The sequence below is a fragment of the Anopheles nili genome, chromosome 2 (assembly GCF_943737925.1).
Source record: "Anopheles nili chromosome 2, idAnoNiliSN_F5_01, whole genome shotgun sequence".
Lineage (NCBI taxonomy): Eukaryota > Metazoa > Arthropoda > Insecta > Diptera > Culicidae > Anopheles > Anopheles nili.
Window position 1 is genome coordinate 41361136 of NC_071291.1, and position 24120 is coordinate 41385255.

The 24120-nt window shown below is 48.4% G+C and overlaps 2 protein-coding genes across 2 annotated transcripts; one reads left to right on the forward strand and one right to left on the reverse strand.

The window, feature by feature from the left end:
* Nucleotides 1-2383: 2383 nt before the first annotated feature.
* LOC128723170 (uncharacterized) lies at nt 2384-9841 on the reverse strand (the record flags this gene model as incomplete). The annotated part of the gene is made up of 9 exons (XM_053816888.1): nt 2384-2626; nt 3594-3784; nt 3892-4139; nt 4219-4342; nt 5886-6027; nt 6338-6498; nt 6978-7101; nt 7305-7474; nt 9676-9841. Coding segments are annotated over 9 exons (1569 nt in total), but the record flags the coding sequence as incomplete, so codon positions are not given.
* Nucleotides 9842-9947: 106 nt separating this feature from the next.
* Nucleotides 9948-10711, forward strand: LOC128723180 (BCL2/adenovirus E1B 19 kDa protein-interacting protein 3-like). The gene is made up of 4 exons (XM_053816900.1): nt 9948-9990; nt 10276-10309; nt 10390-10563; nt 10660-10711. The coding sequence occupies exons 1-4, from the start codon at nt 9948-9950 to the stop codon at nt 10709-10711; spliced, it is 303 nt and encodes a 100-aa protein (XP_053672875.1).
* Nucleotides 10712-24120: the final 13409 nt, after the last annotated feature.

The window sequence follows — 24120 nt, forward strand, 5'->3', positions numbered from 1 at the left end:
TCACACTAGGATGTCCTAGGATGTTCTAACCCGCCAAGCAAGGACCTGTCAGCGGTGTCCTTGCGACGAGCCGAGAAGAAGAGATGTTGTTTTGGGCACCCGGCAGCCCAAAGAACGATGGCGTGGGAGACGAATTTTCCTTCCGCTTTTGGGGGTGGGAAAATAATGCTCCCACTGATCGTACAACCGGATTCCAGCGTGTGCGATTGTTGAGTGAATTGTAATCCATATCCGGCTACACACACGCTGAGGTTGGGCTGAGATAAGTCACCGCAGTAGCTGTGCTGATGGAGCTGCAGATTTCGTTACTGAAACGAACAACACAATTGTGGTGGGAAGTGAAGGGTTTAAAAGACATCATTGAGCCACACAAGGGTCACTGTTTTGTTTTGTCGTTCGACATGTTTATTTCATTGCTTTCAGTTCATTGAATGGAAAAGGGGTGCATGCTTTAGAAGTATGTGATCAATTCATGCTGATGACGAAAATAATGAGCAAGCAACAGAACAATCCAGCGACCGGACGTTTCTTGATCGTAGTTGCGTTTCCTTGATTTAGGTCCTTTAATTTAAAGCATTCATTTTCATCACTGCTCTTGTTATCCTTTTCTTCAACTCACCATTCTCTGCTCTGTTCGATATAGGAGAAATAATTCGTCTATTTAGAGTATCCGTAATCATGCGGTTTTTGTTAAAAGAACATATTTTTACATTTGTCTGTAATTTTGGACTCCTTTTTCCTCTGGAACTGCGTCTATTTCTGCCAAATGCAGTATAATAAACCTAGAAAAACCGTTTGCCGGTACAACCAAGAGCCACTTTCAGCACGAAAGCGTACTAGTTGCTTTGACTTCGAGGTTTTGCTTTACTGATAAGGCGTGGATTCGGAAATTTCGCGATTTGCCGTTTGTACATAAATAAGCAACGTACACGCAACACCCGTTAAACTCTTACCTTCGTTCCAATCGCGCATGAATTTCTTTCAACATCACGCTTTGTGCCACATTTCTTTCCACTGCAATGAAATAAAATCAATAAATAAATTGAAAAAAAAAAACCACATCCACCAACTATGGGAAATCATATATCCGTTTATTTATGTATTCTTTTGTTTCTTTTTTTCCTCGCTTACACTATTTCCTCACCGTTTTTTAATAGTTTTCTTCGGCTTTCCACGCGTCCGCTTATTGTTTGGTAGTTTTTTTTTCCGGCGCCCACCCACCCACCCACAAGCATTCTGGCCACGGCCGGAAACGGTCACTCTAATCGCTAATTCGTTACACGCATCGCCCCCGTGGGCGTTCGATTTTCACTATGCTGGAAAATCATACCGCGGAATCGTTACAGCACCCGACACAAACGAAGAAAAAACGAAAAACACAAGAATTTCCTAGTAACCTCTTGACTTTCGCCCGATGAATTTGCTACTCGCTACGACACTCGGACCTAGGGATTTTGGTTTTTGTACAGTGATAGAAACAACGTGACGCGGCCTGGGTGACCCCCAGACGGTTGCTGGGCCGTTCAAGTGTCCATTCGAAATCGGAACGCTCAGAAAAGCCCCTTGCCCTAGTAAACCTGCAGGACCTTATGGTGGCTCCACAGTGAAATGGGGCTGTTTTGAGCCACACATACGAAATGCGACCCGCAGCACCTATGAGGGCTGTTGTCCCGATCGCAACAGAGCTATGGCCTATCGATCTGTCACCTTCATATCCTGGACGATTCTCACCTCATGTTCACCGGGCGCAATCGTTGCAACTTTCCGGTCGCTTTTTTTTTCCCTCCTTTCGTTTGTTGTTGCGTACGCTTATTGTCCAGTCATTAAACGCAAACGTCTTGGATACGCGAAACACCGAGAGTCTGGTGTTTGGTGAGGTGTCTACGTCTGGGGACATTTTCCCGGGATACTACGCGATATTTACAAGTACATCGATGGCACGATGGGAAGGGACGATAAATGGAGGGAGGAACGAGAAGGGATCATGTACCCATGGGGTGCACAACTTGTGGGCGAAGGACCACACTTACATTACCTACAAAGGGATGTGATGGATTTGGAAAGATGGAATTTGGGGTTTGGGGAACTACAATGATCGCGAAATTCGTTCCAATTTTCACCTGCGCTCTCTACAACGAAGGCTCTCTACGTTAGCTACGTGTAAACGAACATACACACACACGCTTTCTCTTTCGCTTTTCACCTTCTCTCTCTCTATCGCGGTTTAGCTCCACATCTCACAGACAGCCGCGTGCAGCGTGATGGATCCAGCCAGGGATGGATATGGTTAGCGAAGGATCTTCAGCAGAAGGATATGCTCCTGGCTGCCCATCGATCACCACACACACACATGCACTCACTCACACTAGCACACACACACACTTTATATACAACTTTCCTGTATTCGGTTGGATGTGGTGACCACCTCGGGCCGAAACCGGTACTCGTTCAACGTCGAGGTGACGAGCGATTGCGAGGCCGGACTGCTGAGAAGACTCCCGACGGCACCGACGCCGGTCACGGACATCGACGGTAGTGGCAGGGTGGCCGTCGACGCCTGCTGGCTAAGGGGGCTGAGTGTCGACGTGACGCTGCTGTTGTGTGTCCTGCCCAGGGTGGCGTAGCTCTGTGGGAGTTGTGAGATGAAAAGCGAAAGAAAACAACCGTCAGCATCCAGCGTCAATGTGAGAAAAGTGAGACCGCGGGATTGGGCACAGGTCTGCTGAATGGTGATGAGTGGGGTTAGGCGTGGAATCCGTGCGGACCTTAACACGTTGAATGCCGCGTCACCTTGAAAGAGGGTGACGGTATTTATTCCAGGATGCCATGTCACCCATTTTTGGGTGTCGACAAAAAGGCTTGAATTTAACATGCAATTTCGAAATATCTGGAACAGCTCTTATTCTTAAATATTAAATTTATGGCCAAACAGAAATACGAATGAACGTAGAGAATTAGAGCCGCTGAAGAATTGGAGCCGGTGCAACCGTGGCTTTGACATATGAGAGAGAAACGCTTGAATCGTGGCATTCTGTGGAATTTCCTTAAAAAACACAAGGTGTTAAACAAGCGCCTTGAAGGTGCACGGATTCTATTCAACTGCAACATTAGCCTACCAAGCGTTAGATAAGCTCTCTTATTCAAGGGAGTTGCATACGTTTTCTTTCATCGGGCTTGCTTCAAACAGCAATGGAAGGAGCGCTGCAAGCTTTAAAAGGGTCTTAGGGCAACTCACAAACCCATCAAGGAGTGTCACTCATGTGCATGCTGCATCTTCCTCCAAAGCCCATGTCTCATACACAGCCATAAGAGACATTCTGAGCACCGGAAGCTTATCGAAGGAAACAACTCCCACCGATTGATGCACAGATTCTAGTGGGAATGAAGAATAAAAAAAGGCCTCCATCACCAGCAAGGAATTGGTGGCGAATTAACAGCGAGGTTGATAAGCTGCCTAAGTCATCGTATCCTTCCACAAATCGCCTTCAGTTCCACGCCACAAGGACTATTTCCATACACGCCGACCAGGAAAGCCTCAACCTCCTGTAAGGTCTTACTTTAAGGTCGCCCTTTCCACAGCCAGTGGTACTTACGATTTGCTTGCTGGGTTTGAACGAGTAATGGTGCACCTCAGTGGTCGAACCGGTCAGTGAGGCCAAACTCGCGCCATCACAGTGCCGTTCGTCCTCGTGCAGCAAATGTTCACCACCGTTGCGGTGTATTAACCGTGCCGATGGGCTGCGGAACAACGGCGTCGGTAGTGTCGTCTTCGGAGGTCGTCGTTCTGCAAAAGGGAGGATGCAAACAAACAAAAACAAAAAACATTAGCCCTTCAGTCAGAAAGGACCCACCGTCAGTGACTTGAGCTTCCACCGTACAGACTACACTTACCGTACTGGTTCGGTATCACGTCCGGGTCGGTTTCATCCCCATCCGGAAGGTCAGCACCCATCGTGGGGCTACCACGGCATCCAAGCCCACCACCACCACCACCACTACCACCACCGAGCCCTACCAAGGGTGTCTGGATGCCGGTTGGGTCGTGCGTTTGGTGATGTGGCCCAGCCGAGTCCAGCTGACAGTCGGGTGTCGCCGTCAGCTGAGCGCTTTTGGTGGGCTTTAGCTTTTTGGTCGTGTTCCTGTGAAGAACGGGACGAGTAAGTGGGGGTACAACCCAATGGTAGAACCCATGAGCCAAAGAGAAGAAGAACTACTTACTTGGCCGCGTGCCGCCGGTAGAGAGTCGCCAGGACGATGCAGACAACCGCGAACAGGATCGCCACCGTGAGCATTAATGCGGCTAATACCGGTGATAAAGGAACATTCATAACGTTGGACACGCCTGCAATAAATCAGAGGGATATGTGCGTGTGTGAGCAAAACGAAAAAGAAGCGAACTCTCGGCAAGGACTTTCGTACGTAATCGCACGCACGTGTGCGCGTACAGTGGTGGACGAAGCTTTTGCACCTCGCGTGTGCTCTGATGGCGTTTCAGGTCGCTTAATCCAATGGGCTTTTCTGCAAACCAGCCTACTGTTCGTTCACTCGCATTGTAGGCACATTCTATCGCACAGTTTGGCTTGCCACAGGGACACTTTCGATCGTCCTTTCGGTCGTCCTTTGCGTGGTGCAAATTTTGAGCTCGCGTTCGAAAACCCACCACAAACACCCCGTCATCGCTGGCGGCTAGAAATTAATCCGGGTCTCGTGCCAGCAAAATCCGGTGTTCATGAGTGTGTATGTGTGTGTGTGTGAACAGCTCGCCAGGACGACATTAGAACCGATCGGCCCACTGGAGCAGCCTCTACATATGTTGCCCAGGGTTTTGGCCCACGCTAAGCCACAGACGGTACTTTGCAATAAACTATTTAGCCCTCTGTGCCCTCCCGCGTGGCAGCTCTCATCTTCATTACCCTCGGAACAGCACCCAGTGGACCTCTTTTCGTCCTTCCCGTCGGCTGATCATTCCCCACAGTACCGCGCGTTTGCAATCGGGTGAGGATAAGTATCAAATTTATTATTAACGTCCCCGGGATCTCATTAATTTCAACCCGAAGAGCCACCCGAAGAAATTGCCTTAAAAGCGGCCGGACACCGTAATCCCGGGCGCAAACATGACGCTCTGTCTCTCTCTCTCTCTCTCTTTCTCGGAGGTCCTTTCGAGCTGGGTTCGCTCGATCCGGTGGCGAAAACCATTCATCACGTTTCTTTGACCATTCAGGGGTCGGTGAGTCAGTGCGACTGAGGAAAACCAAGCATCTGCCATCCAGTAGGGGAAAAGCCACCAAACAACCAGACCGGCCATTCTAATCCCTCCACCGAGAGAGAGCGAGAGAACCGCTTGGAACCACACGGAACTGGTCTGCTCGCGTGCTTTTCTCAGGTGGCGTTTCGACGCGGCCGAACGAACAAAAGACATCGCATCGTCAGGTGAGGGATGCTAGAAAAAGCCCCGATCTCGCTTCCATTATCGGAGACGCCATAACGATGTCCCAAACGGTGAAGAAAGGAGAGAGAGAGAGAGAGAGAGAGAGAAAACAACGGAAAGTCGCTAAGCCGCTTTTCCGGCGGTGCTCGTGTCAAGTGACACCGCGGGTGGGAATAGTTAGTGTGCCCTGCACTCGGTGGGCTTTATTTTCTGCTGGGTTAGGAGTACCGACGCCACCGGATTAACCGTGTATGTGTGCACGCGTGTGTGTGTGTAGGTGACTTTGATGTACACGTGGGCAAATTGTAATGAGCTTTTGCGCACCGTTCCGCGAGGACAATTCGTTTCAAAAAGGGAGTTTTTTTTGTCAATCGAGTCAACCCAACACCAAAGGACGAATGTCCTGGCTCATCTGCTTCACCACCCACTCCTTCGCACCCCCTCCCATGATACTTACCGGTGTGTTTGGCCACACCCTTGAAGGTGATATCGTCTATTATGACCGGCTCGGAGCGGCCCTTGGCGTTGGCGGCGAACAGAATGATGCGGTACGAGCTGCCCGGTTCGAGATTATCTATAAAGAACTGCACCGGTGGGTGCTGGAAAACGCATACCTGCTGTCGATTGCACAAAAGAGGATCTACACGCGTGTCTCAGCATCCTTGAGGAAGTTCGCGTACGTTCCGTTTTCGGTAGAAACCAGTCTCTGTGGGAAGCTCTGGAGGCTTCCCTCCGTAGGTACGTGACGCTCGCAAGGATATCGAGGACCTTTCGAGGATCACCTGGCAGACTGGCATCGGCACCAGGGCCAAGGCGAATGAAAATGAGATTTTTGTCCGCTCGAGCGGAAAATGTAAGCGAAACAATCGACAGCAACGCGGTGGTGTTTTAGCCGTGAAAATGACATACCTGTAAGCTTAGGTTTCTAACTAATCGCAGGACGGGCACTTCCACCAGCTCGAGCAGGAACATTTGCGGCAGACCACCGTCGAAGCCCTCGATGCACTCGATGTGCAGCGAATCGGCCGATTGATTCGACACGGAGCAGTTCTGCAGCGCGAACGGGCGTCCTGAAATGGTAGGTTGTGGAGGAAAACACACATACAGACGATCAAACACACATACAGGATGATAAGAATCGAACCGAACTTCACACATTTGAAGGCCGAACGTGTTGCAATCATGCACATTTGCTTGTCGTTTTTTTTCTCTCTAATGCTTCTTTCTCGTGTGTGTGAGAGGGTGTTTTTTCTTGCTTCATCCCCATTAATTTTTCTAATTCCCACCCCCAATCATCAGAAAAGGGTCGCGTGGGAGTGTGTTCGAGGCAAGCTGCACTCTCGATTGTTCGTTATGTTGCAAACACCTTTCACCTGAAGCACCAGACTGGACCGCTCTCGATTATATGGCGTTTTAATTAAATTCCACAGCCGTCCCAATTTTCGCAAACCCTCCAGTCTCGGCCATTTTCCAAGCCAACCTGCGGCCAGTGGTTGCCAATCCGTAAAGTGGAGCGTAACCCAGCACCAGTCCGTTCAAAAAAACCTACCTGCAGCGACAACCTGGAAGACGCAGGGCGACTTTTGCACACCGATCGCGTTCCGGCCCCAGCAGGATATCGTACCGTAGTCCAGATCGGATGTCGGCGTGTAATTAAGCCTCGATAGACCGGTCTAAAAGAAGGATATCAAGAAGAAAAAAATGTGTGAAAAAGAGAACACGCACACACACGGACACCGTGTTCCAATCGACATTAGACACCACCAGATGGCGTTTCGATTGCATCATCGGTCCGGTTTGTTTTTCTAATTATTTTCCTTCGTCCGCTCGGTGAGTCCTTGCACTCCGGATTGTATGCGTGCGTGTGTGTTCTTACCTCACTCGAGTGCAATCGGGATGGTAGCTCCGTCTGTTCGCCGGAGGAGTTGAATGTCCAGTGGAAGGAATCGGCTGGCGGAGACGCGTCAACTTCGCACTTGAGTTGGAGCGTTTCGTGCTTCAGCGCGCCCAGAAGCTCCTCGCGGTCGACTGCACAAACGGGTGCATCTGTGTACAGAGAGAAAGAAAGGTCAATTAGTTGGGTCGCTTGCAAAGTGTCGTTCCCTGGCGTGAAGGTTGCGGAAACCCAGCAGGTTGATAGGCCGCGGTCAGCCAACGGATGTGGACGAAGGCAAATACAAATCGAGGACACACCAGAAGAGAGTTGAGTCGAACATTCACATCTTCAACGCATTCGTGCTTTTTGCATGCTGCAACTCATCCCGATCAGACTGGCCTTTTTAAACGGATTTTATTTGACGAATAAGCCGCCTCAGACTTGGTCAATTTGAATGTTTAAATAGCTGCACTTATCGTGCGTCCTTTCGACCTCATTGCGAGTCATTTGCGCTCAAATTACAACATTGTTTGCGGGCAAACAGCACATCCTTACGAATCCTATTGCCCGTGATCGATCGTTCACTCGAATTAATTCGCAAAACTTTCGCAATCAATTTTTCCCCACAACAACAACTGGCGAACATATCTCCCGTGGGTGGGATTTAAATACAGCACAATAAAAGCCTGCCTGCCGACGAGTGGTTGGTGGAAAATCAAAAAAACCAGCACAAAAAAAGAATCACCCACCCACGAGTGTTCTGCCATTTCGCATCGTGCGCTAATTGACTGTGAAGCGTGCGTCGGACCGAATCTGTGGTAAATTTGGCAACAAACGCAAACGCAGCCAAGCTTCAGGATCGAACAAGTTGTTCTCGATTCCCAGCGGAGCCTCACACGTGGTTACCCGCCGTAAAATCAAACTGCGTAATTTCTGATTTACATCCATTTCTGACAAACAAATTATTTGCCGATCCGGGACGGAAATCGGGAAACGCGAGGATCGTGGGAATCCCGTGCTCTCGCTTCATTCGATTATTGTGACTGATTGCGGCACCCGCAAAAATTTATCGGATTTATCGAAACGTGAACAAAATCCGGAAAACCCACTCGATCCCGTGTGGCGTTCCGGTCCACTTTTGGGGGGTTTTGGTCGAGCTGAGTGGATCGGCCGTGGATGCGCCATTAAGGGTTGTGAAAGTCACCCCTTGTGAATAATGCGCAACCCGGAAATCGGAAAGCTAAGTGAGGTGGGGCACCATAGCGTCATATTTCAACTGGGCCGGTCAGTTTGGTCAGAAACCCGCTGAATTAACAGAGATTCCCGGACAGAGACCAACCCACCCCGTGAGCGGTGACACTTCAATTACAGCTCAGTGCGGTGCTGTTTTCATGGAGTGAAATGCTACAAAGTGGCTCAAGCGTGGGTTCTCCGATTAACGGACGATTGAAAAGAATGAAAAAAGACTGCTCATCCATCCGTGCGGCATGGTTGGCGGATGCGTTTATTTGGCGACAATTTACGGAGAATACAATTCCGCCCGAAATTCCCAGGCCCAGACAGAAGCGGGGTTGAGCAAAATCGAACCATTGCGTTCGGTAAATATTCATGTGTGAAATTAAATTCGATGCGAGAACAAAACACCACGAAACACCCCCACCGAGCAAGTGGTTGCAATTTGCGGAACATGGTGCGGTTTTGTAACCCGGTGGAAAATCAAACAAAAAAAACAACCCCCTTGCCTTGGTGGCATGCGTCCGGGAAAATTGGTACCGGCAGTCGAAGTGGGTGGGATGAAAGCTGAACAAAAAACTGGTGGAACGGGAAACGAAAAAAAAAAGAAAGAAAGAAAACAAATAGAGAAAACACTCGTCCTCGTGCTGGGAATACAAGCGAAGGTGCGAGCGCTCGTTTTGGGTGGTCGCCCTCAATGGGATGGAAGAAAGCAGATGGCAGATGGGGGAACAAAATGGGGAGGGCCTCATTTGTTGAAGGGGCCAACCGCTCCAACCACCGAAAGGCCCACCGGGACCCGGTGGAGTTAATGAAATTTCATTTCATTTACAATAATGCCCCCAAATGAATCCGTTCCAGTCGTTTGCTCGGGTGACTTCATTCAAACTGGGACCGGGTGGGTCCTTGTTTCGGGTCGGGCCACCGGGACGTGGGTGTGGGAAAACCCGCAAAGAATGTCGACTCCGACAGCCCGCTAGAGAAACAGAACATGAGAGAGAGAGAAAGAGCAAATAGCTCAACACGAAGAGCTTCATCTTCGAACGAAAGAAGAAAAAAAACCCCAGCAAAGCAGTGAAGTGAGGGTCCTTTTTTTCCCCATCTGTCGAAGGATGTTGGAGCACCAGCGCATACTTACAGCGCACGCGAAGTGTGACGTGATTGCTCGTCCCACGGCCCTCGGTGTTGGCCGCCATACAGGTGTAGTCGCCGGCCAGGCTCCGAGATACGCCCTGCAACGCCAGCGAGTGGTCGGACAGGATGATGCCAGCTGTGACGTTGTAATGGAGCTCGTTACCCTGTGAACGACAGCGAGAGAGAGAGAGAGAGAGAGAGAGAGAGAGAGAGAGAGAGAGAGAGAGAGAGAGCTGAAAATGCAGATGATGGCACGCAAATGGATGGTGTCACCCCATGGCTAAAGCGTCGAAACAGCCGGTAACGCAAGGCTCGCAAGGTGATGGAAATGAGGGCCACCAACACCAGAAACAATCCCACTCGTACGGCAGCTTCTTTTACACGGCGTTCGCATTCATTTCGTCTTTCCTTTGCTTAACACGGGCTCTCTGTTGTACGCCCGCCATCAACCCAGCAGCAAACGAGCGACGATTGTGGTTGCGAAACCACGAGAAGAGAATTCGCGCACTTGGCACACGCGAGAAGGAGCGTAATTGAAGGTGAAAAATTTACACAAACCGCAACCAACCCCATCTGCCAGTGGGTGGGTGGGCGTCGAAATGAGACTGGAGCAGTCGACCGGACCAGCTACCTCCAAAGTGCGTATTGGAAGCCATCAGCCTTACCTTACCGGTTGCAATGGTTGCAAACTCAAACGATACGATCTGTCTCGTTTTAGGAACTGGAAATTCGAACATCCCAATCAATCACAGGACGACCGAAACAAACCGATCCACGCTGGCTACTCAATACGGCAGGTCCGTTTTTGTAAATATTCGGTGTTTTCCCGCGAGTTTCTGTACTCGATCGTTCTGACGAATGTATTATCGCTGCTGCTTGGTGCGGGCATTGGGTACGTCAAACAACACTACTGTGGCCGCTGTGCCAATACACGAAACGTACGATGATTGTGACGCCATGTTTTTGTTTGTGTGGCTTTTCTTTTTAGCGCCTGGCTGCAGAAACGGGGCCTACAGCTGACCCGCGTTTCAATTGAGTAGAGACGCGAATGGTTTGCAGCGCTCGTCGTCCCGATCCCGCCGGAAAGTGTCCCGACCGGAAGCTTCTGCTCTGTAGCGTGTGCTCCCATTCACGTCACGTCATGGGCTAATAGAGAAAAAAAAACAGTAGACTTTGCCAATGCTCCAGTTGGGGCTTTTCTTGAACTCAAGATCACTTCGGAAAACAGTGCTTTGTTCGACCGCGTGCGCATTGTAAAGCATTTACTTTGTATCGTATGCGCGATGGGATGCGCAAGTGGCGTCCTACGTGTGGTTTTAGTCCAAATTATAAGCCAAAAGTGTAGTGGGGGATGGAAAGGACGACGGAGCGTTTTGGGGGCGAAATTCTTGTCTTGGCCTGGTGTTGGCTTGGAAAAGAGAGAGACACGTTTCAATACGTATCAAATCAAAACAAACGCATGATTTTGAACCGCATGGTAGAGATAGGAAGCGACCGTTGGTTTGGGATACTTGGTGTGTTTTCTCATGTGGACGAGATACAAACGGTAGCAGTAGCAGCCAGATTGGGGGAAGCGAGAACCAGACTTGTCGCTTTTGATAGGCTAAGTTGTGGAAGAAGCGAAAGACACGCTGCAGATAGCAGGTGAGTGAAGACTAGCGAATGCCACACGATAGCTTTAGGCGGAGGACAGATTTTACACGAGATTTGATGGTAAGGAGCGAGTGAAAAAAAAGGCACGGTATACGTGCGCAGTGGGAACAAAAGTAAGATTTCGAACGAATTCCTCCGGACAGGAATAGGAGAGGAGCAGGTTTAGTAGTGTTTTGATATGATCTGGGAGAACGGAAGCAGCGATGTAATCCATACAATTTAATTCCATTTTTCCTACAATATTTAATAGGCAGAGATGTCGGTAGTTGTGCGAAAACAAATCTACACAACGTGCGCTTACAGGAAAGTACAGGTCATGCAGTAGGACAGGAGCAGAAGGAGTGCCGTTGGGTGTGCTCCGTGTTCGTATAAAAAAAACACAAAAAGTCGCAAACACCGGTACGACAGGGAAATATCTCCGCGATGCGATAAGTGATAAGTTTCGAGTGTGTTAGGTTTTTCATTATTTTTTTTTTTATATTCACTTTCTATTGTTTGTTATTTAAATCGCCTATTTCTTTTCCTGGCTTTGATTCCAATTTTAAAAAAAGTACGCGCTTTTTCGCCATCGATCGATATTAAATCCACGAGAGCGTGCGTGAAATCGTTCATGAAACATTTCATTCCACCGTTCGACGGGATTATAGGACGTAATTTTATAGCATAATTAGCGCTGCCGCGTGATCCTCTCGGCGATTATGGCGCTGTTTCGGTTGGCACAGCTTTCAAATCATCGTTCATATTCTGATTTACTTAACGCGGTAAAGGCACCGCCATCGGTGTTTCATGTTTTTTACGTTTGATTTTTGTATACTTTACATTTCTTTTTTAAATCGATCAATTACGCACGCATTGACCCGTTGAGTTCGTTTCAATAAGATATCCCTTGCGTCGACGTGTTTTGCGGGAGATAGGAGGTTGTTGCAACCTTTGAGGTACACACAGACACACACACGTCCGCACCTTCGTCGATAAATTTTAAGGCCAAGTCGAAAGGAATCTAGTGGTGGACGCCCCCCGTAAGAGAGGACGCGTAGATGCGAGTGGGCAGTGGAACCCCTACACTAATTGGTATTCGTAGCTGATCGACTTTTACTTTGTATTATTCCTTAAGCATTATACACATCAAGTAATAAAATAAAAAAAGGTAAAAAGCACCAAGTGGATATTGATATTTGGCTTCCAATTCTGCATGGTTACATTTTCGTGTACATAAACTTCGTATGAAATGGATGGGGATCTGATAAATTGTACAAAAGTCAATGGACACCCACGGAAGTCCGCGCTTGAAATGGCGGAAAACCCTTCCTGTTGCTAAAGGGATTTGTTACACGTCATGTTGCAATTTTTGAAATTGCTTCAGAAACCGAGCTATTCTCACCATGACATTATTATCGCCGATTCGTACCCGCATTGACCAGCAGCAGCAAAACGAGAGTAAAACTATTGCAAACCCTCGACGGAATTTGCGAGCACCAACGGTTCCTTCGACCCTCGAAAAGAATGCACGCCGTCCTTTGTGTGGCTCGGTTGCGGTTCCTGTGGGGCTCGAAACGCACCGCGGATGGCCATTCGGAAGTATGGGGGAAAACAACTTATCGACCATGTTTTCATCGGTTGCCATTAGAAACCGAAATTGAAACCGATTACGTTTCGCTCCATGATCAATGATTTCCCAGGTCGCTCGGTCGCCATTGGCAACCTGGCAAAGCAGCTTGCTGCGGTTCCCGAACTGTTCGCTCGAAGCTGACCGGGCGAACCGGGAAAACCCAACCGAGAGAAAGCCCGTGACTGTGCTGCAACCATGGGGCAAGTTTAACTGGCATGTTGGTTGTGTCGGATAATTGAATTCGAACGGCACAACGGCACCCGGGTGCTGCCGGGCCATCGGAACGAACGTCTCGAGACGGAGGTGAAATATTATCAACGATAATCAAATATCTTTTGCGTCGGAACGGTCTCACACCGGCTATTTTTGGAGCCGTTTGCCGCCCGCTCCGGTTTGGGAACGCGCGTTCGATTGTGTTTTACTAGCACGTAATGAAATTTTCGTTCGAACCCTCGGGAACCCACCCGGGACCTGGCGGGGGTTAGCTCGTGAGGCAAAATCAGTGCCGACCCAGGGCCTTACCTTGGTACCCTTGTAGCGCTCGGTAAGCTAATTATAAGGGACAATCGAATTGCGTTGGCCGTCAGGGGCATATTTGGGGTTATTTTTAAACTTTTCCAGAAATTCCAGCACCCGTAGAAAACGGGGCCACGGGGAAAAAGGTTGCCGAACAAATAAGACGAAGAAATCGCACCACCTTTTCCGTTTGATCGTCCCCCGATCCATCCAGCATGTGGTAGGCTGAGAGGGAAAGGCCATCGTAACGCCTAGCTCAGGAAAAAGGTGAATCTCAACTACATGGGCGTAGGTCTACATGTCGATTGGCCTCAAACCCACGGTGCGGCTCGTTCCGCAATCAACCTTGATTACGCTTATTGACATGTAAATCATCGATAATTGACTACGCAAAGCGGCATGTGCAGTGCGTTGCACACCACCCGAGACACACACCCACACGCAAACACCCACACATAAATCAGTGCGCAGTGGCTGCAGCAGCTGCAGTGAAAATGTCCTCTTCCCTCCCGGGGGCTGGTGGTTTCCCGCGTTACTGAGCCGCTTTTCTTCGCCTTGCGATGGCGGCCTTCGAATTGATCAAACATTCGCATTGGAAATTAAATCCGGGCTCATGAATCGCACCACGAGCCGTGCTGGGCGCCTCCATCGACTGGGCGCCTCCATTTGGGTTTAGTGTGACCATGCTAAGGCTTGGCCCTGTATTTGAACCCTGGCTTTAATCTAGCACGAAGAGAATGAGGAAAATAGAGCGAGTGAGAGAGAGAGAACGAAATGGGCGTCTGCGGCTATTTGTGGGCCGTCGTTCACGTTTGCTTCGTTGATTTAACATCCCGAGCGCCATAAATCTCGTCTAATGAACGATAACGCCCTCTCTATCGATACGAAATCAACCGGTGGAAGTAAGTAAATTTACATTACGCCATTCCGCCTGGCCAAAGCTGCACCCGTGGAGCGCTTCAATGTGTGTGTGCGTGTTTCCGCCTGCCCGTTCGAGGAAGGCTCACCGGAAGGCTCCTCAATGTGAGCTTCTTGTTGCTAATTAAAGGCACGAAGTGCTGCTCCCGAGTTGGCCAGAGCGAGCCTTAGTTTGAACCGGTGAATGTGAATCCTCAACGCGTGCTTTCCCGTTCTATCGCTCGCACGTAAGCCCTCGAGTGGCGGGAGAATTATGACTAGCGCGATTTACATCGATCCGGGTGGGGTTTTTGGTGCGAGAGTGCAGAAGGAAGAAAGAAGCAAAAAAAAAGCACCCCAACATAAACGTGGAAAGCGCCATCGTCTTCGATGGGGGCAACCTCGCGAAAGGAAAGCATTTAAAGCTATGCGGATGTCCGTGACTTGTGACGAGTCGGCAGGACGAGTGCGTAATGAAGGTTAATGAATTGGCTAGCGCGAAGACGAAAAAGCAATGGAAAAGCGGGTTAGATCGATGGAAAATGACGCTGGTGCTCAATCAGACAGCTGGCTAAAAGACGATAACAGCGGAACGCCGTGTGTTTTGCCGGTTATTAAAAGTTTCTCCGGTTCCCGCCGGTAGGAAATATGCCCGACAAGTTTATGGAACCGTGTCACGTAATGCTGTGTAGGCGTGATGCCACGATGGAGAAAATAAAGAAGTTTGCGCCCGCAACGGCGTAAAGATCTTTCGAGTGTTTTAACGCTTAATACGATTAGTGCTTTGCCATGGTGATGGATAATGAAATGATGCTGGATGCGGCCGATAATGGATCTATTATCCATCGTATGCATCTTTCCATTAATGCTTATTATGGGCTGCATCTTCGATCAGCAAGATGCTTTATCGGTTCCATGAACCAAAGGGGAAAAAAACGTTCCAAGCAATGAGCAACATCTTCGCCGTCTAGCGTCGGGTAAGGTGAGTGATCGTTTGCAATCGACAAATGTGTACTGTTGATACGCTTTTGTTCACCCTCGCTTGGGGATGTTAATGGAAGGGTTGTTAAAATAAAAAAAATTATAACTCCACCATTCCAAGCATGCCCGTGGTTTGGACTGTTTGTTCCGGAAGTCAACCCGGGAAAGAGGCTCTTTGAAGGCTACTGCGTCTTTTAGCATGCATATAATTCAAATAAATCTCGCAGCTCGGTCACCATGCGGTCCCAAACGACCGCCAGGTCACGAAAACCTGCTCGCACATTCGCAAACACAAACAAAATCGCTCCTTTTCTTGGTTTCGCGGCACTTCCCCGAAGAAGGACTTCGCGTTACTCTGAGACACTAGTCGGGGTGCTGTAACCACCTTGTCACAGCCACTCCGGAGCCGCAGTTGAATCATGCAGCGAGATGAAATTATAATACTGTCACGGAAGTGCTCGACGGGCAGCACCACAAGCAGCGCTACCAAACGCTGCATCGGCAATAACGCGGCAACCACATCAAACGTCAAACGTCGGCGTACCGGTAAAATATCACCGCCAAAAACGTAGCGCCGTCGGAAGATGGTGCATAATTTTCTCGTGTCGATGTGGACGGACGGTTTCTACGGTTGTGTGCATCTTGCGCACCTTGCTCATCAACCGGGACAGCCCAGCGGTTGTGGTTTTGTGAAAGATGTCAAATCAAATTGACAGGTTGGCTCGAGAAGCGCGCGCTCGTTCTGTTTTCGGAGCCGTGCATGTTTAATGCACGTGTAACTCGAAGGCGCGCGGTCACGGCGATGACTTTGGACGGCCGTGAGTGATTCGCGGAATGTGCCACGGGTTGGTTTTTGGGTTTCTGCCTCAAATGTGACCTCACGAATGCTAAATCCGAACGAAGCGTCGTATACGGTTTAGTGTTACTTTTGAACACGGCACTGTGGAGAAGAGTTTGATTCAGCGTGTGATGCAATGTTTATAGGTTTATTTGATGTTGATGAGACGTGGGAGTGCTGTTACCACCTGCAACACAGGATGATCGATCGGACGATTGTACGGTCTTTTGTGCGGACTCAACGTACGACGACCATTAGATGCATTAAATATCATATTTGGCTGCTTGCAGAGTACCGAGTGGAGTAAACTTTGCCACAAACCGGGGATCTTAAGTGAGTAAAAAGCAGCGCAAACCTGCACAAGACGAAACCAGGCGAAATTTCATCAAAAGAACGTCCCACTCAGTCACGGAACAAGTTAACTGAGGTGATAGATTATGCGTTGATCACATGTCGCTTCCTGATGTCTTCAGAAAGGCAATGAGCTTTGATTTTGGCTTAAATTTAAGGGGGTTCGAATCAATTTCGAAATAATGTAACATTTGTAGCTGGAAACCGAGTTGGTTGGTTGTCTATTTATGCTTCACGTCCGACCGTATTAAGTGATTGAACGCACATCTTCACAGGTTCTTGGGAACACGAACTCCCGATTAGAGTATCACTGCGCTGGAAGCTTAGTTAATATTTCATTGAAAGAACGATAGCTTGTTCCATTAAACATACGGTGTTCCATTTGAAGGTTTGTTACAGCCTTCAACTGAGCTTATGAATAATGCTTCGTAAAACAAACGTAAATCAAACGGATCTATTTGCACCCATGAAACTGGTTGGTACGACTTGCAACAGAATAATGTCTCCAGCATGCTGATAAAACTGAAGCAAATCATTCCAACCGATTGCTGAAAGGATGTTTGAAGCTGATTTTGAGAAACTAAAATAAATCCTTGACTTGAGATAGTTACAAAAACATGTACAAACACGGCTTTGCAATTGGAAACATATTTTTTTTAAAAATACGTATGGTTGTAATGGGAACAGTCTTGGTATTCAGTGTCGAATGTGGTCGAATCTATCGTTTAAAACATTAGTTTAGTACAAAAGCTCAAACGCCCTAAACAATGCCGTAGAAACTAATAATACATCTCCCTCTGATAAAGGCTGATGCGACACATAAAGTGTCGAAACTAAAGATCAAAATGTCCATTTAATGCATACGAAGTATTAAATCATTTTTGTTTGACGACAAAAAGATACGCTTTTCAAAATATATTCTTGAAGTTAAGAAAAAATTCCATCTCGGTGATTGTTTGCCCTCGGCCAGGATTCAAAGAATTCGCCCCATTAACCCAACGCAACGTAAAGAAATCAAACGCTCATTGTACCCGATGGATGTTTCACCGAACAAAAGTCTCTCGGCTGCTGTGTGTGAGGGGCAAACATCAAACACGCTCATGTTCACGCTTGCGTTTGGCCACAATCCAGCTGGTTCCATGCGTGTGTCAACCAGTGCCGATTAAATGCGCCAAACACCGATCGCTGGACAATGTTCCTCGTCTCGTGCTGTGGCCGGTAAAATGAGCAGCTCAAGTGGTGGACAAACGCGTATCCTTGCACTGGCACCGTCGTTCCATTCTCCCAGCACAGCGAGATCGTTTGTCGTTGCGGCGATGATAAATAAGGTATTATCGGTGGGAAAATTAAACAGCACACCCGAGCAGCCTAACCCACCGTACTATCCGCAAAGCCATCTGCAGGACCATCCCGATCCAGGATCCAGCATTCATGGTTCCCTTTTGGTTCTAATCCCCGGCGCGTGGCAATAAATCAACAATGCCGGTGCCTGGCCCGTTTGCTGACCGATGTACACGGCCTTTCCTGGGGCAAACCAACCGGCATAGGAATTGAAGACAATTTTCTACCTGACCTACCAGCTCCAGGCCAGGGCCAGTTCTGGCGGGAAAGCGGTTTTCCGTTCCACGAATCTCCGTTCCTCTTGGGTTTGGCGGGATTTCAATTTTCATACCGAAAGCGCTCCATTACTTAATGATTTCCTCAAACTTATTTACGGGCCGAATATTTCCCGACCATTCCCATCCGGGTTCACCCACCCCCCGTTCGGAAAATCTAATCTTCGGATGTAGTTTTCATCTGTTTACATTATCTTCCCCCATACGTCACCGGATTACGTGTGTGTGTGTGGGTGGTTGGGTGGTTGGGTGGCACATATGCAGGCCGGGAATCGACCGGTCAGGATATCAGAACCGCCAGCGACCGGAAGTTGTCCTGTGCTCCTGTGAGAACGTGCGCGAGAGAGAGAGAGAGAGAAGGATCGAATGCGATGCGAACAGGATGGTGGGCAGGAAATAAACCGGAACACTGATACGCTTGCTTGGCTCCCCGGTTTTGACGCATCTCGGGTTTGGGGGTGGTGTGGGTGGGTGGGTGTCGATTGGGAGAAGAGAAGTGGTTCGATCCCCCGGCGGGAAAACGCCACCGAACAGAAGGACATGCCCGAGGACTCGTGCGCATATTGCGATGGATGCGAGCATGTCTGCTTGTCTGGGCAGTTCGCTTGGACCTTTGGTTGCACCTTTATTTTGGGCTGGTGGAGCACACCCTCCCAACCACCCACCCTCTCAACCACCCCACCCACCTACAACCGGTACCAGCAGACGAGGCGGGCGACGATGGACACGATAATGTTCGCTCGTGTTGTTACCATCGAACCGGAACCGGTAAGTGTCGGTGGTGCTGGTGGTCGTGGTAAGATTACTCGAAACCCCCCGGAACATCTCCGGGACGATGGCCGGTTGAAGCCAGGGAAAGAGTAGAAAGGTAAGTAAACCACTCAGTGGCAAAGGAGGATTACGGAGTTGGGAATCGCGTAGGTTCCAAGGACCGAACCAGCGTTGGGGATTTCGCTCACGTGCCAATAAATGTACGTAACGGTGGTGGTGGCCCAATGATGAGCTCAATGATGGCTGGCAGCACCGATGGATGACGTTAATGACGACACGAAACGTCCAGTATGGCCAGGACGACCGACCGATCGACCGACGGACGGACGGTGGACGGTTCTGGACAAGCTCTTGAGTAAACATTGTTGTTACATTTACGAGCGCATCTGTCAACAACCCGGATGAGTGGGTGGGTGGGTGGGTGGACGAGTGGCTGTACACACACACACACACACACGTAAGGGGTGGATTTTTCCACCAAACCCGTACCGGACGGAAAGGGATGATTTATTGGCGAGCTGCGCCTTTCGCTTGCGATCAAAACCACCCTGTGGCGGGATAATCCGATCGAAAATCGATAAGCGAAGGGTGCTGGCCGCCATGAACCCGCGGGTAAGCTTAAGTGGAAATGCTCCCCCGTGGGTGCAATTCGTGTCGAAGGAAGAAGAACAAACGTGCAGCGGGCGGTGAGTTTGTTTTCATTTCACGCTGGTTTGCGAGTCGCCATCGAAGTGCAAGTGGCACTCGTTCCGTTTCCGAACGTGCAGATCTCGGTGTGGCGGATCCAACTGGGCACTGGAACGAGAGGAACTCGAAAAGGCAACCGTGCGGTGGGAAAATGAGACATTAATCAATTTCTTTCGCTCACGGGCGCCGGAATTGCGACGGCGATTGCAGTTGGTGTGATGTGAGTGCAACGCGTGGCAAACAATGGCGTTGGTAATGCTTTTATTGTGGTGTTTTTTTGTTGTTGTGTGCTACACCACGCTTTTTTCTTTGACGCTGCCCAAGTGGTTGATTTAAAGAGTACAGCTTGTACACGACGTTTGCTAGGCGAATATGCGGAGAATACTTTCGCACAAGCTTAGAAGATTCGTTATCGCTTTAAGAGATAGGTTCGCGTGCACTTCTAAGGCTCCTTGAAACCTCTCTGCTTTTAAATTGAAAACAGCAGCGAGTGGAACCAACACAATCAAAGTTAATTCTGGCAGCAACAAGGCACGCGAGCAAAAGGAATTTTGTAGAGAGATCTGTTAAAAATGTATAAAGAAATTGCAGCATATTTTTCTCTCTCTGATCATCTCTTTCCATTTTTTTTGCATTCAACAATACCATTCAACTCATCGTTCAATGAATATTGCCCCCAAATGCAGGCGATCAATGTGTTAAAGGCATACAAACTTTACATACTCCACTCACTTCAAACAGCTTTGAGTTAGACTCAAAAGCAGTTCGGTGGGCGGGAAAAAAAAGAAGATCCTCAACTAGGCTATCGTTCGACGCAAACACGCGCTCACATCAATCGACAGTGCACGCGAACGAGCACAACAATAACTCGCAAATATTTTAATTACACTCAGCTGATTACATGAAAGCGACAATAAGAGCGAGCTCGTATAAAAGGAAACATACCGCGTGGAAAACGCACCCTTTGTTCCGCGATCGGTTGATTGTATTATGGGTGTGTTGCGTTCATCCCATCCCAGGATGTAAAAGGACCTTCTGCGCGTTCAAACGCTCCATGGAGGGGTTTCTTTGTTTGCGTTTGCTTGCGAGAGGGCGACGATCGGCACCAATTTGGGTTGTGTGGTGCGTTTGAGGAATTTCGATTGTTTTAGCCGGCTCCCGAGGGGCTGCATGCTGGCCATTTTCCATCTCACGCGTTTGATCTCTCGCGTTTAGTCGCGCAAATTAAGCTGCAAGTAATGGGCCACCAACCCACCGGACCCGGTTGCATCGTAATCAATCACTGTCCGACGATTTTCCCCCTGGCAGGGTGCAAAAACAAGGGTGGTTTTGTACACGCATTCTGTTGCTTTACTGTGATTGCCCCGGAATGGCCCCCGGTGTGTGTGTGTATTATCATAGCCCAGTTCGTGGGGTGAAATTTGTGCTGCATTCTCGACACAAAAGGAGCGCCACCGGATGCTTGCGTTTGGGGGTGAATTTCTCATCGCGATGCACAAACGCCCGGAGTGTTGGGGGCGAAATTCGGACGAATTTCATCCTAATAACCATGGCAGCGTTATTTGTAAAGCACCGTGGAAATAGAGCCCGCGGTCTCGTTTAGGTGCGTTTACTTCGTCCTGAGGCAGTTTGAAGGGATTTCACTTCAATGTGGTGCGGTTTTGGGTGGCGCGATGGTTGACGAGGACGAGAGAGTTTAGACATCTTTGGGTGGAGTGATACGAGCATGTGAAAGATAATGGGCAAACGAGTATGAAGCGATAATTAGCCAGTTTGTGAGGGCATTGCTTGCAGTATGGATATAATTACCATTTTGCGGCGGGGTTGGGTTTTTTTTTTTTTTTTTTATTCATTAATGACGGCCAGGCCGTATTGCTTATAACTATTATCTTAAGTCTAAACTTAAAGTAAACTGCAATTCACATTGGTTGGAAGACATTTCCTTCTCCGAACCGTGAAAGGGCACCTTATCCCGGGTGTACGCGGTTGTGCAGCTGCTAATCATTCCGTCATCCAAATGTGTGTTCCTTTTCGAGCGGGGGGTCTGAGCCGGGGGTTGACAACGACGATACGTTTGGATGGCCATTGATCGGTCATATATATATATTCATATATAAACATATACACATATACACATGTACATATATATGAATTATCCTTTTCTGCCGATTCTCTCTTGCGCCTCATGTATGTAGGGATGATGTTCCTCCTGGTCGTTCCGGTCTGCAGCGACTGACCATGCCACATCGTATCCACAACAACCACGCATCGTACTCATTCATTCTATCATTCATTCATACATTCATACATCCTCATACGTACAAGCGAGATACAACATATATGACGTAAATACAAACATAGGAGGGGAAAGGAAAGAAAAGATCACAGACACAAACCATTCGCGCGGCAAAATTCAAAAATTACCCTGAGGTAAGCTACATCTGAGCCTCCCAGGAGATCTCGAATCGGGGTATCAGCAAGTCTTCCTATGCTTCGAACTGCGTCCAACAAGGAGGGTCTTGCAGCCTCGTATTCCACGCAGGACCATAGAAGATGATCCAAATCGTGAAATCCGACGCCACAGCCACATACCTTCGAGTCGACCTGTCCTATACGCTGGAGATGTGTGCCCAATGCGAAATGGTTGGACCTAAGTCTAGACATCATTCGAATGAACGCACGATCTCCAGGAATGCCAGAGAACCAGGGCTTCAAGGAAACTTGAGGAGTGATCGAGTACAGAAACCTCCCAAGCTCGTCAGCGTCCCACATACTCTGCCAACGTGCCATGCAGAGCGAGAGTGGGGCACTAAAGTACTCGTGAGGTAGGATGAGCCTATCAAAGAAAGCACCTTCCGAAGCACCCTTTTTGGCCAATTGGTCTGCCTTTTCATTCCCTAGGATACCGCAATGAGAAGGCACCCAAACAAGAGATATGCGGAATGATTTTTCGAACAATGAGCCTAGGACCTTAAGTATTTCTCTTACAAAATAGTCTCGGCTCTTAATAGCCTTTACGGATTTTAATGCTTCGACAGCGCTTAAACTGTCGGAGAAAATGAAATATTCATCCGGAGGACAAGCACTTATAATCAATAAGGCGTAAAAGATTGCGGCGAGCTCCGCTACATATATTGAGCATGGTTGGCGTAGTTTGAAGAACGCTTCGAATGATAAATTAAATACGCCAAAACCAATGCCGAGCTCTGATGAGGATCCGTCAGTATAAAATTGGTTTCTTTTCAAATGGCCATACTTTTCCACAAAAATGCTGGGAAATGTCGTCCAGCGAAGACTATCAGGGATAGACTTGGTTTCCTCTCTCAACGAGGTATCTACGCTGAAAAAAGAATTGCAGGACTCTGGTGAGCTGGTACGAGTTATACTTAGAGCTGTACTAGGGTGGACCTGTAAAGATGCGAAATCCTGGAAGATATCCATGATTTTGCATTTAGAACCTATCTCTTGCAGTGTTTTAAAGTTCTCGATTATCAATGGATTTGATACTGTAGAGCGTACGAGAAGGCGAAGCGTGAGTAGCTCAAAACGGAGCTTTAGCGGCATCACTCCAGACAACCTAATGCGATCCTCAAGCAACGATATTGAATCCGCTCCAGGCGGATTAAATGCGACTTGGACGCCCAATGGAAGCATATGCAACCATATTCCAAGACGGACAGTATCGTTGTCTTGTATAGTTTAAGGATGTCTGATGGGTGCGCACCCCACCAGAATCCGGTAATCGTTCTGAGAAAATTGATTCGTCTTGAGCATTTTTTTACCAGATAGTCAATATGTGTCCTCCACACATTCTTGCTATCGAACCAAACGCCTAGGTATCGGAAAGATCTGGCAATAGTTATCTTTTTGTTGTATAGATATACATCAAATTTAGGGTCAACCAAGTTTTTGCGTCTATTTTTCTCTGTATTGTAGAAAAACGAGAATATGAGCAATTCCGTTTTCTCCGGGGAAAACTCGATACCTAGGTTTCTGGCCCACATTTCTAGATTGTTCAATGTGGTTTGCAAAGGACTTTGCAGTTCGACGATGTTGTTGCTGGCGACTGATATAACACCGTCGTCCGCCAATTGCCGTAAGCTGCATCCTGGAGCTAGGCATGAATCGATGTTAGCTACATAGAAATTGTACAACAAGGGGCTCAAACAGGACCCTTGTGGTAGTCCGTAGAAACTGACCCTCCGAATTTTCATATGGTCGTTGTCGAAATTCATCGCCTTCACTGAAAGGAGGTTAAATACGATGTTGTTTATTTTTGGGCTTAAGCCCGCAGTTTCTAACTTTTGACACAGCAGGTGTACACACACTGAGTCAAAAGCCCCCTTGATGTCAAGAAATAGGGAGGCCAACATTTCTTTCCGAGAATGTGCTAACTCTATTTCTGATACAAGAAGCGCCAAGCAGTCGTTGGTACCCTTGCCTTTGCGAAATCCAAATTGGGTATTTGACAGAAGGCCATTAGACTCCAGCCAGTTGTCTAATCGAAAAAGAATCATTTTCTCAAATAGT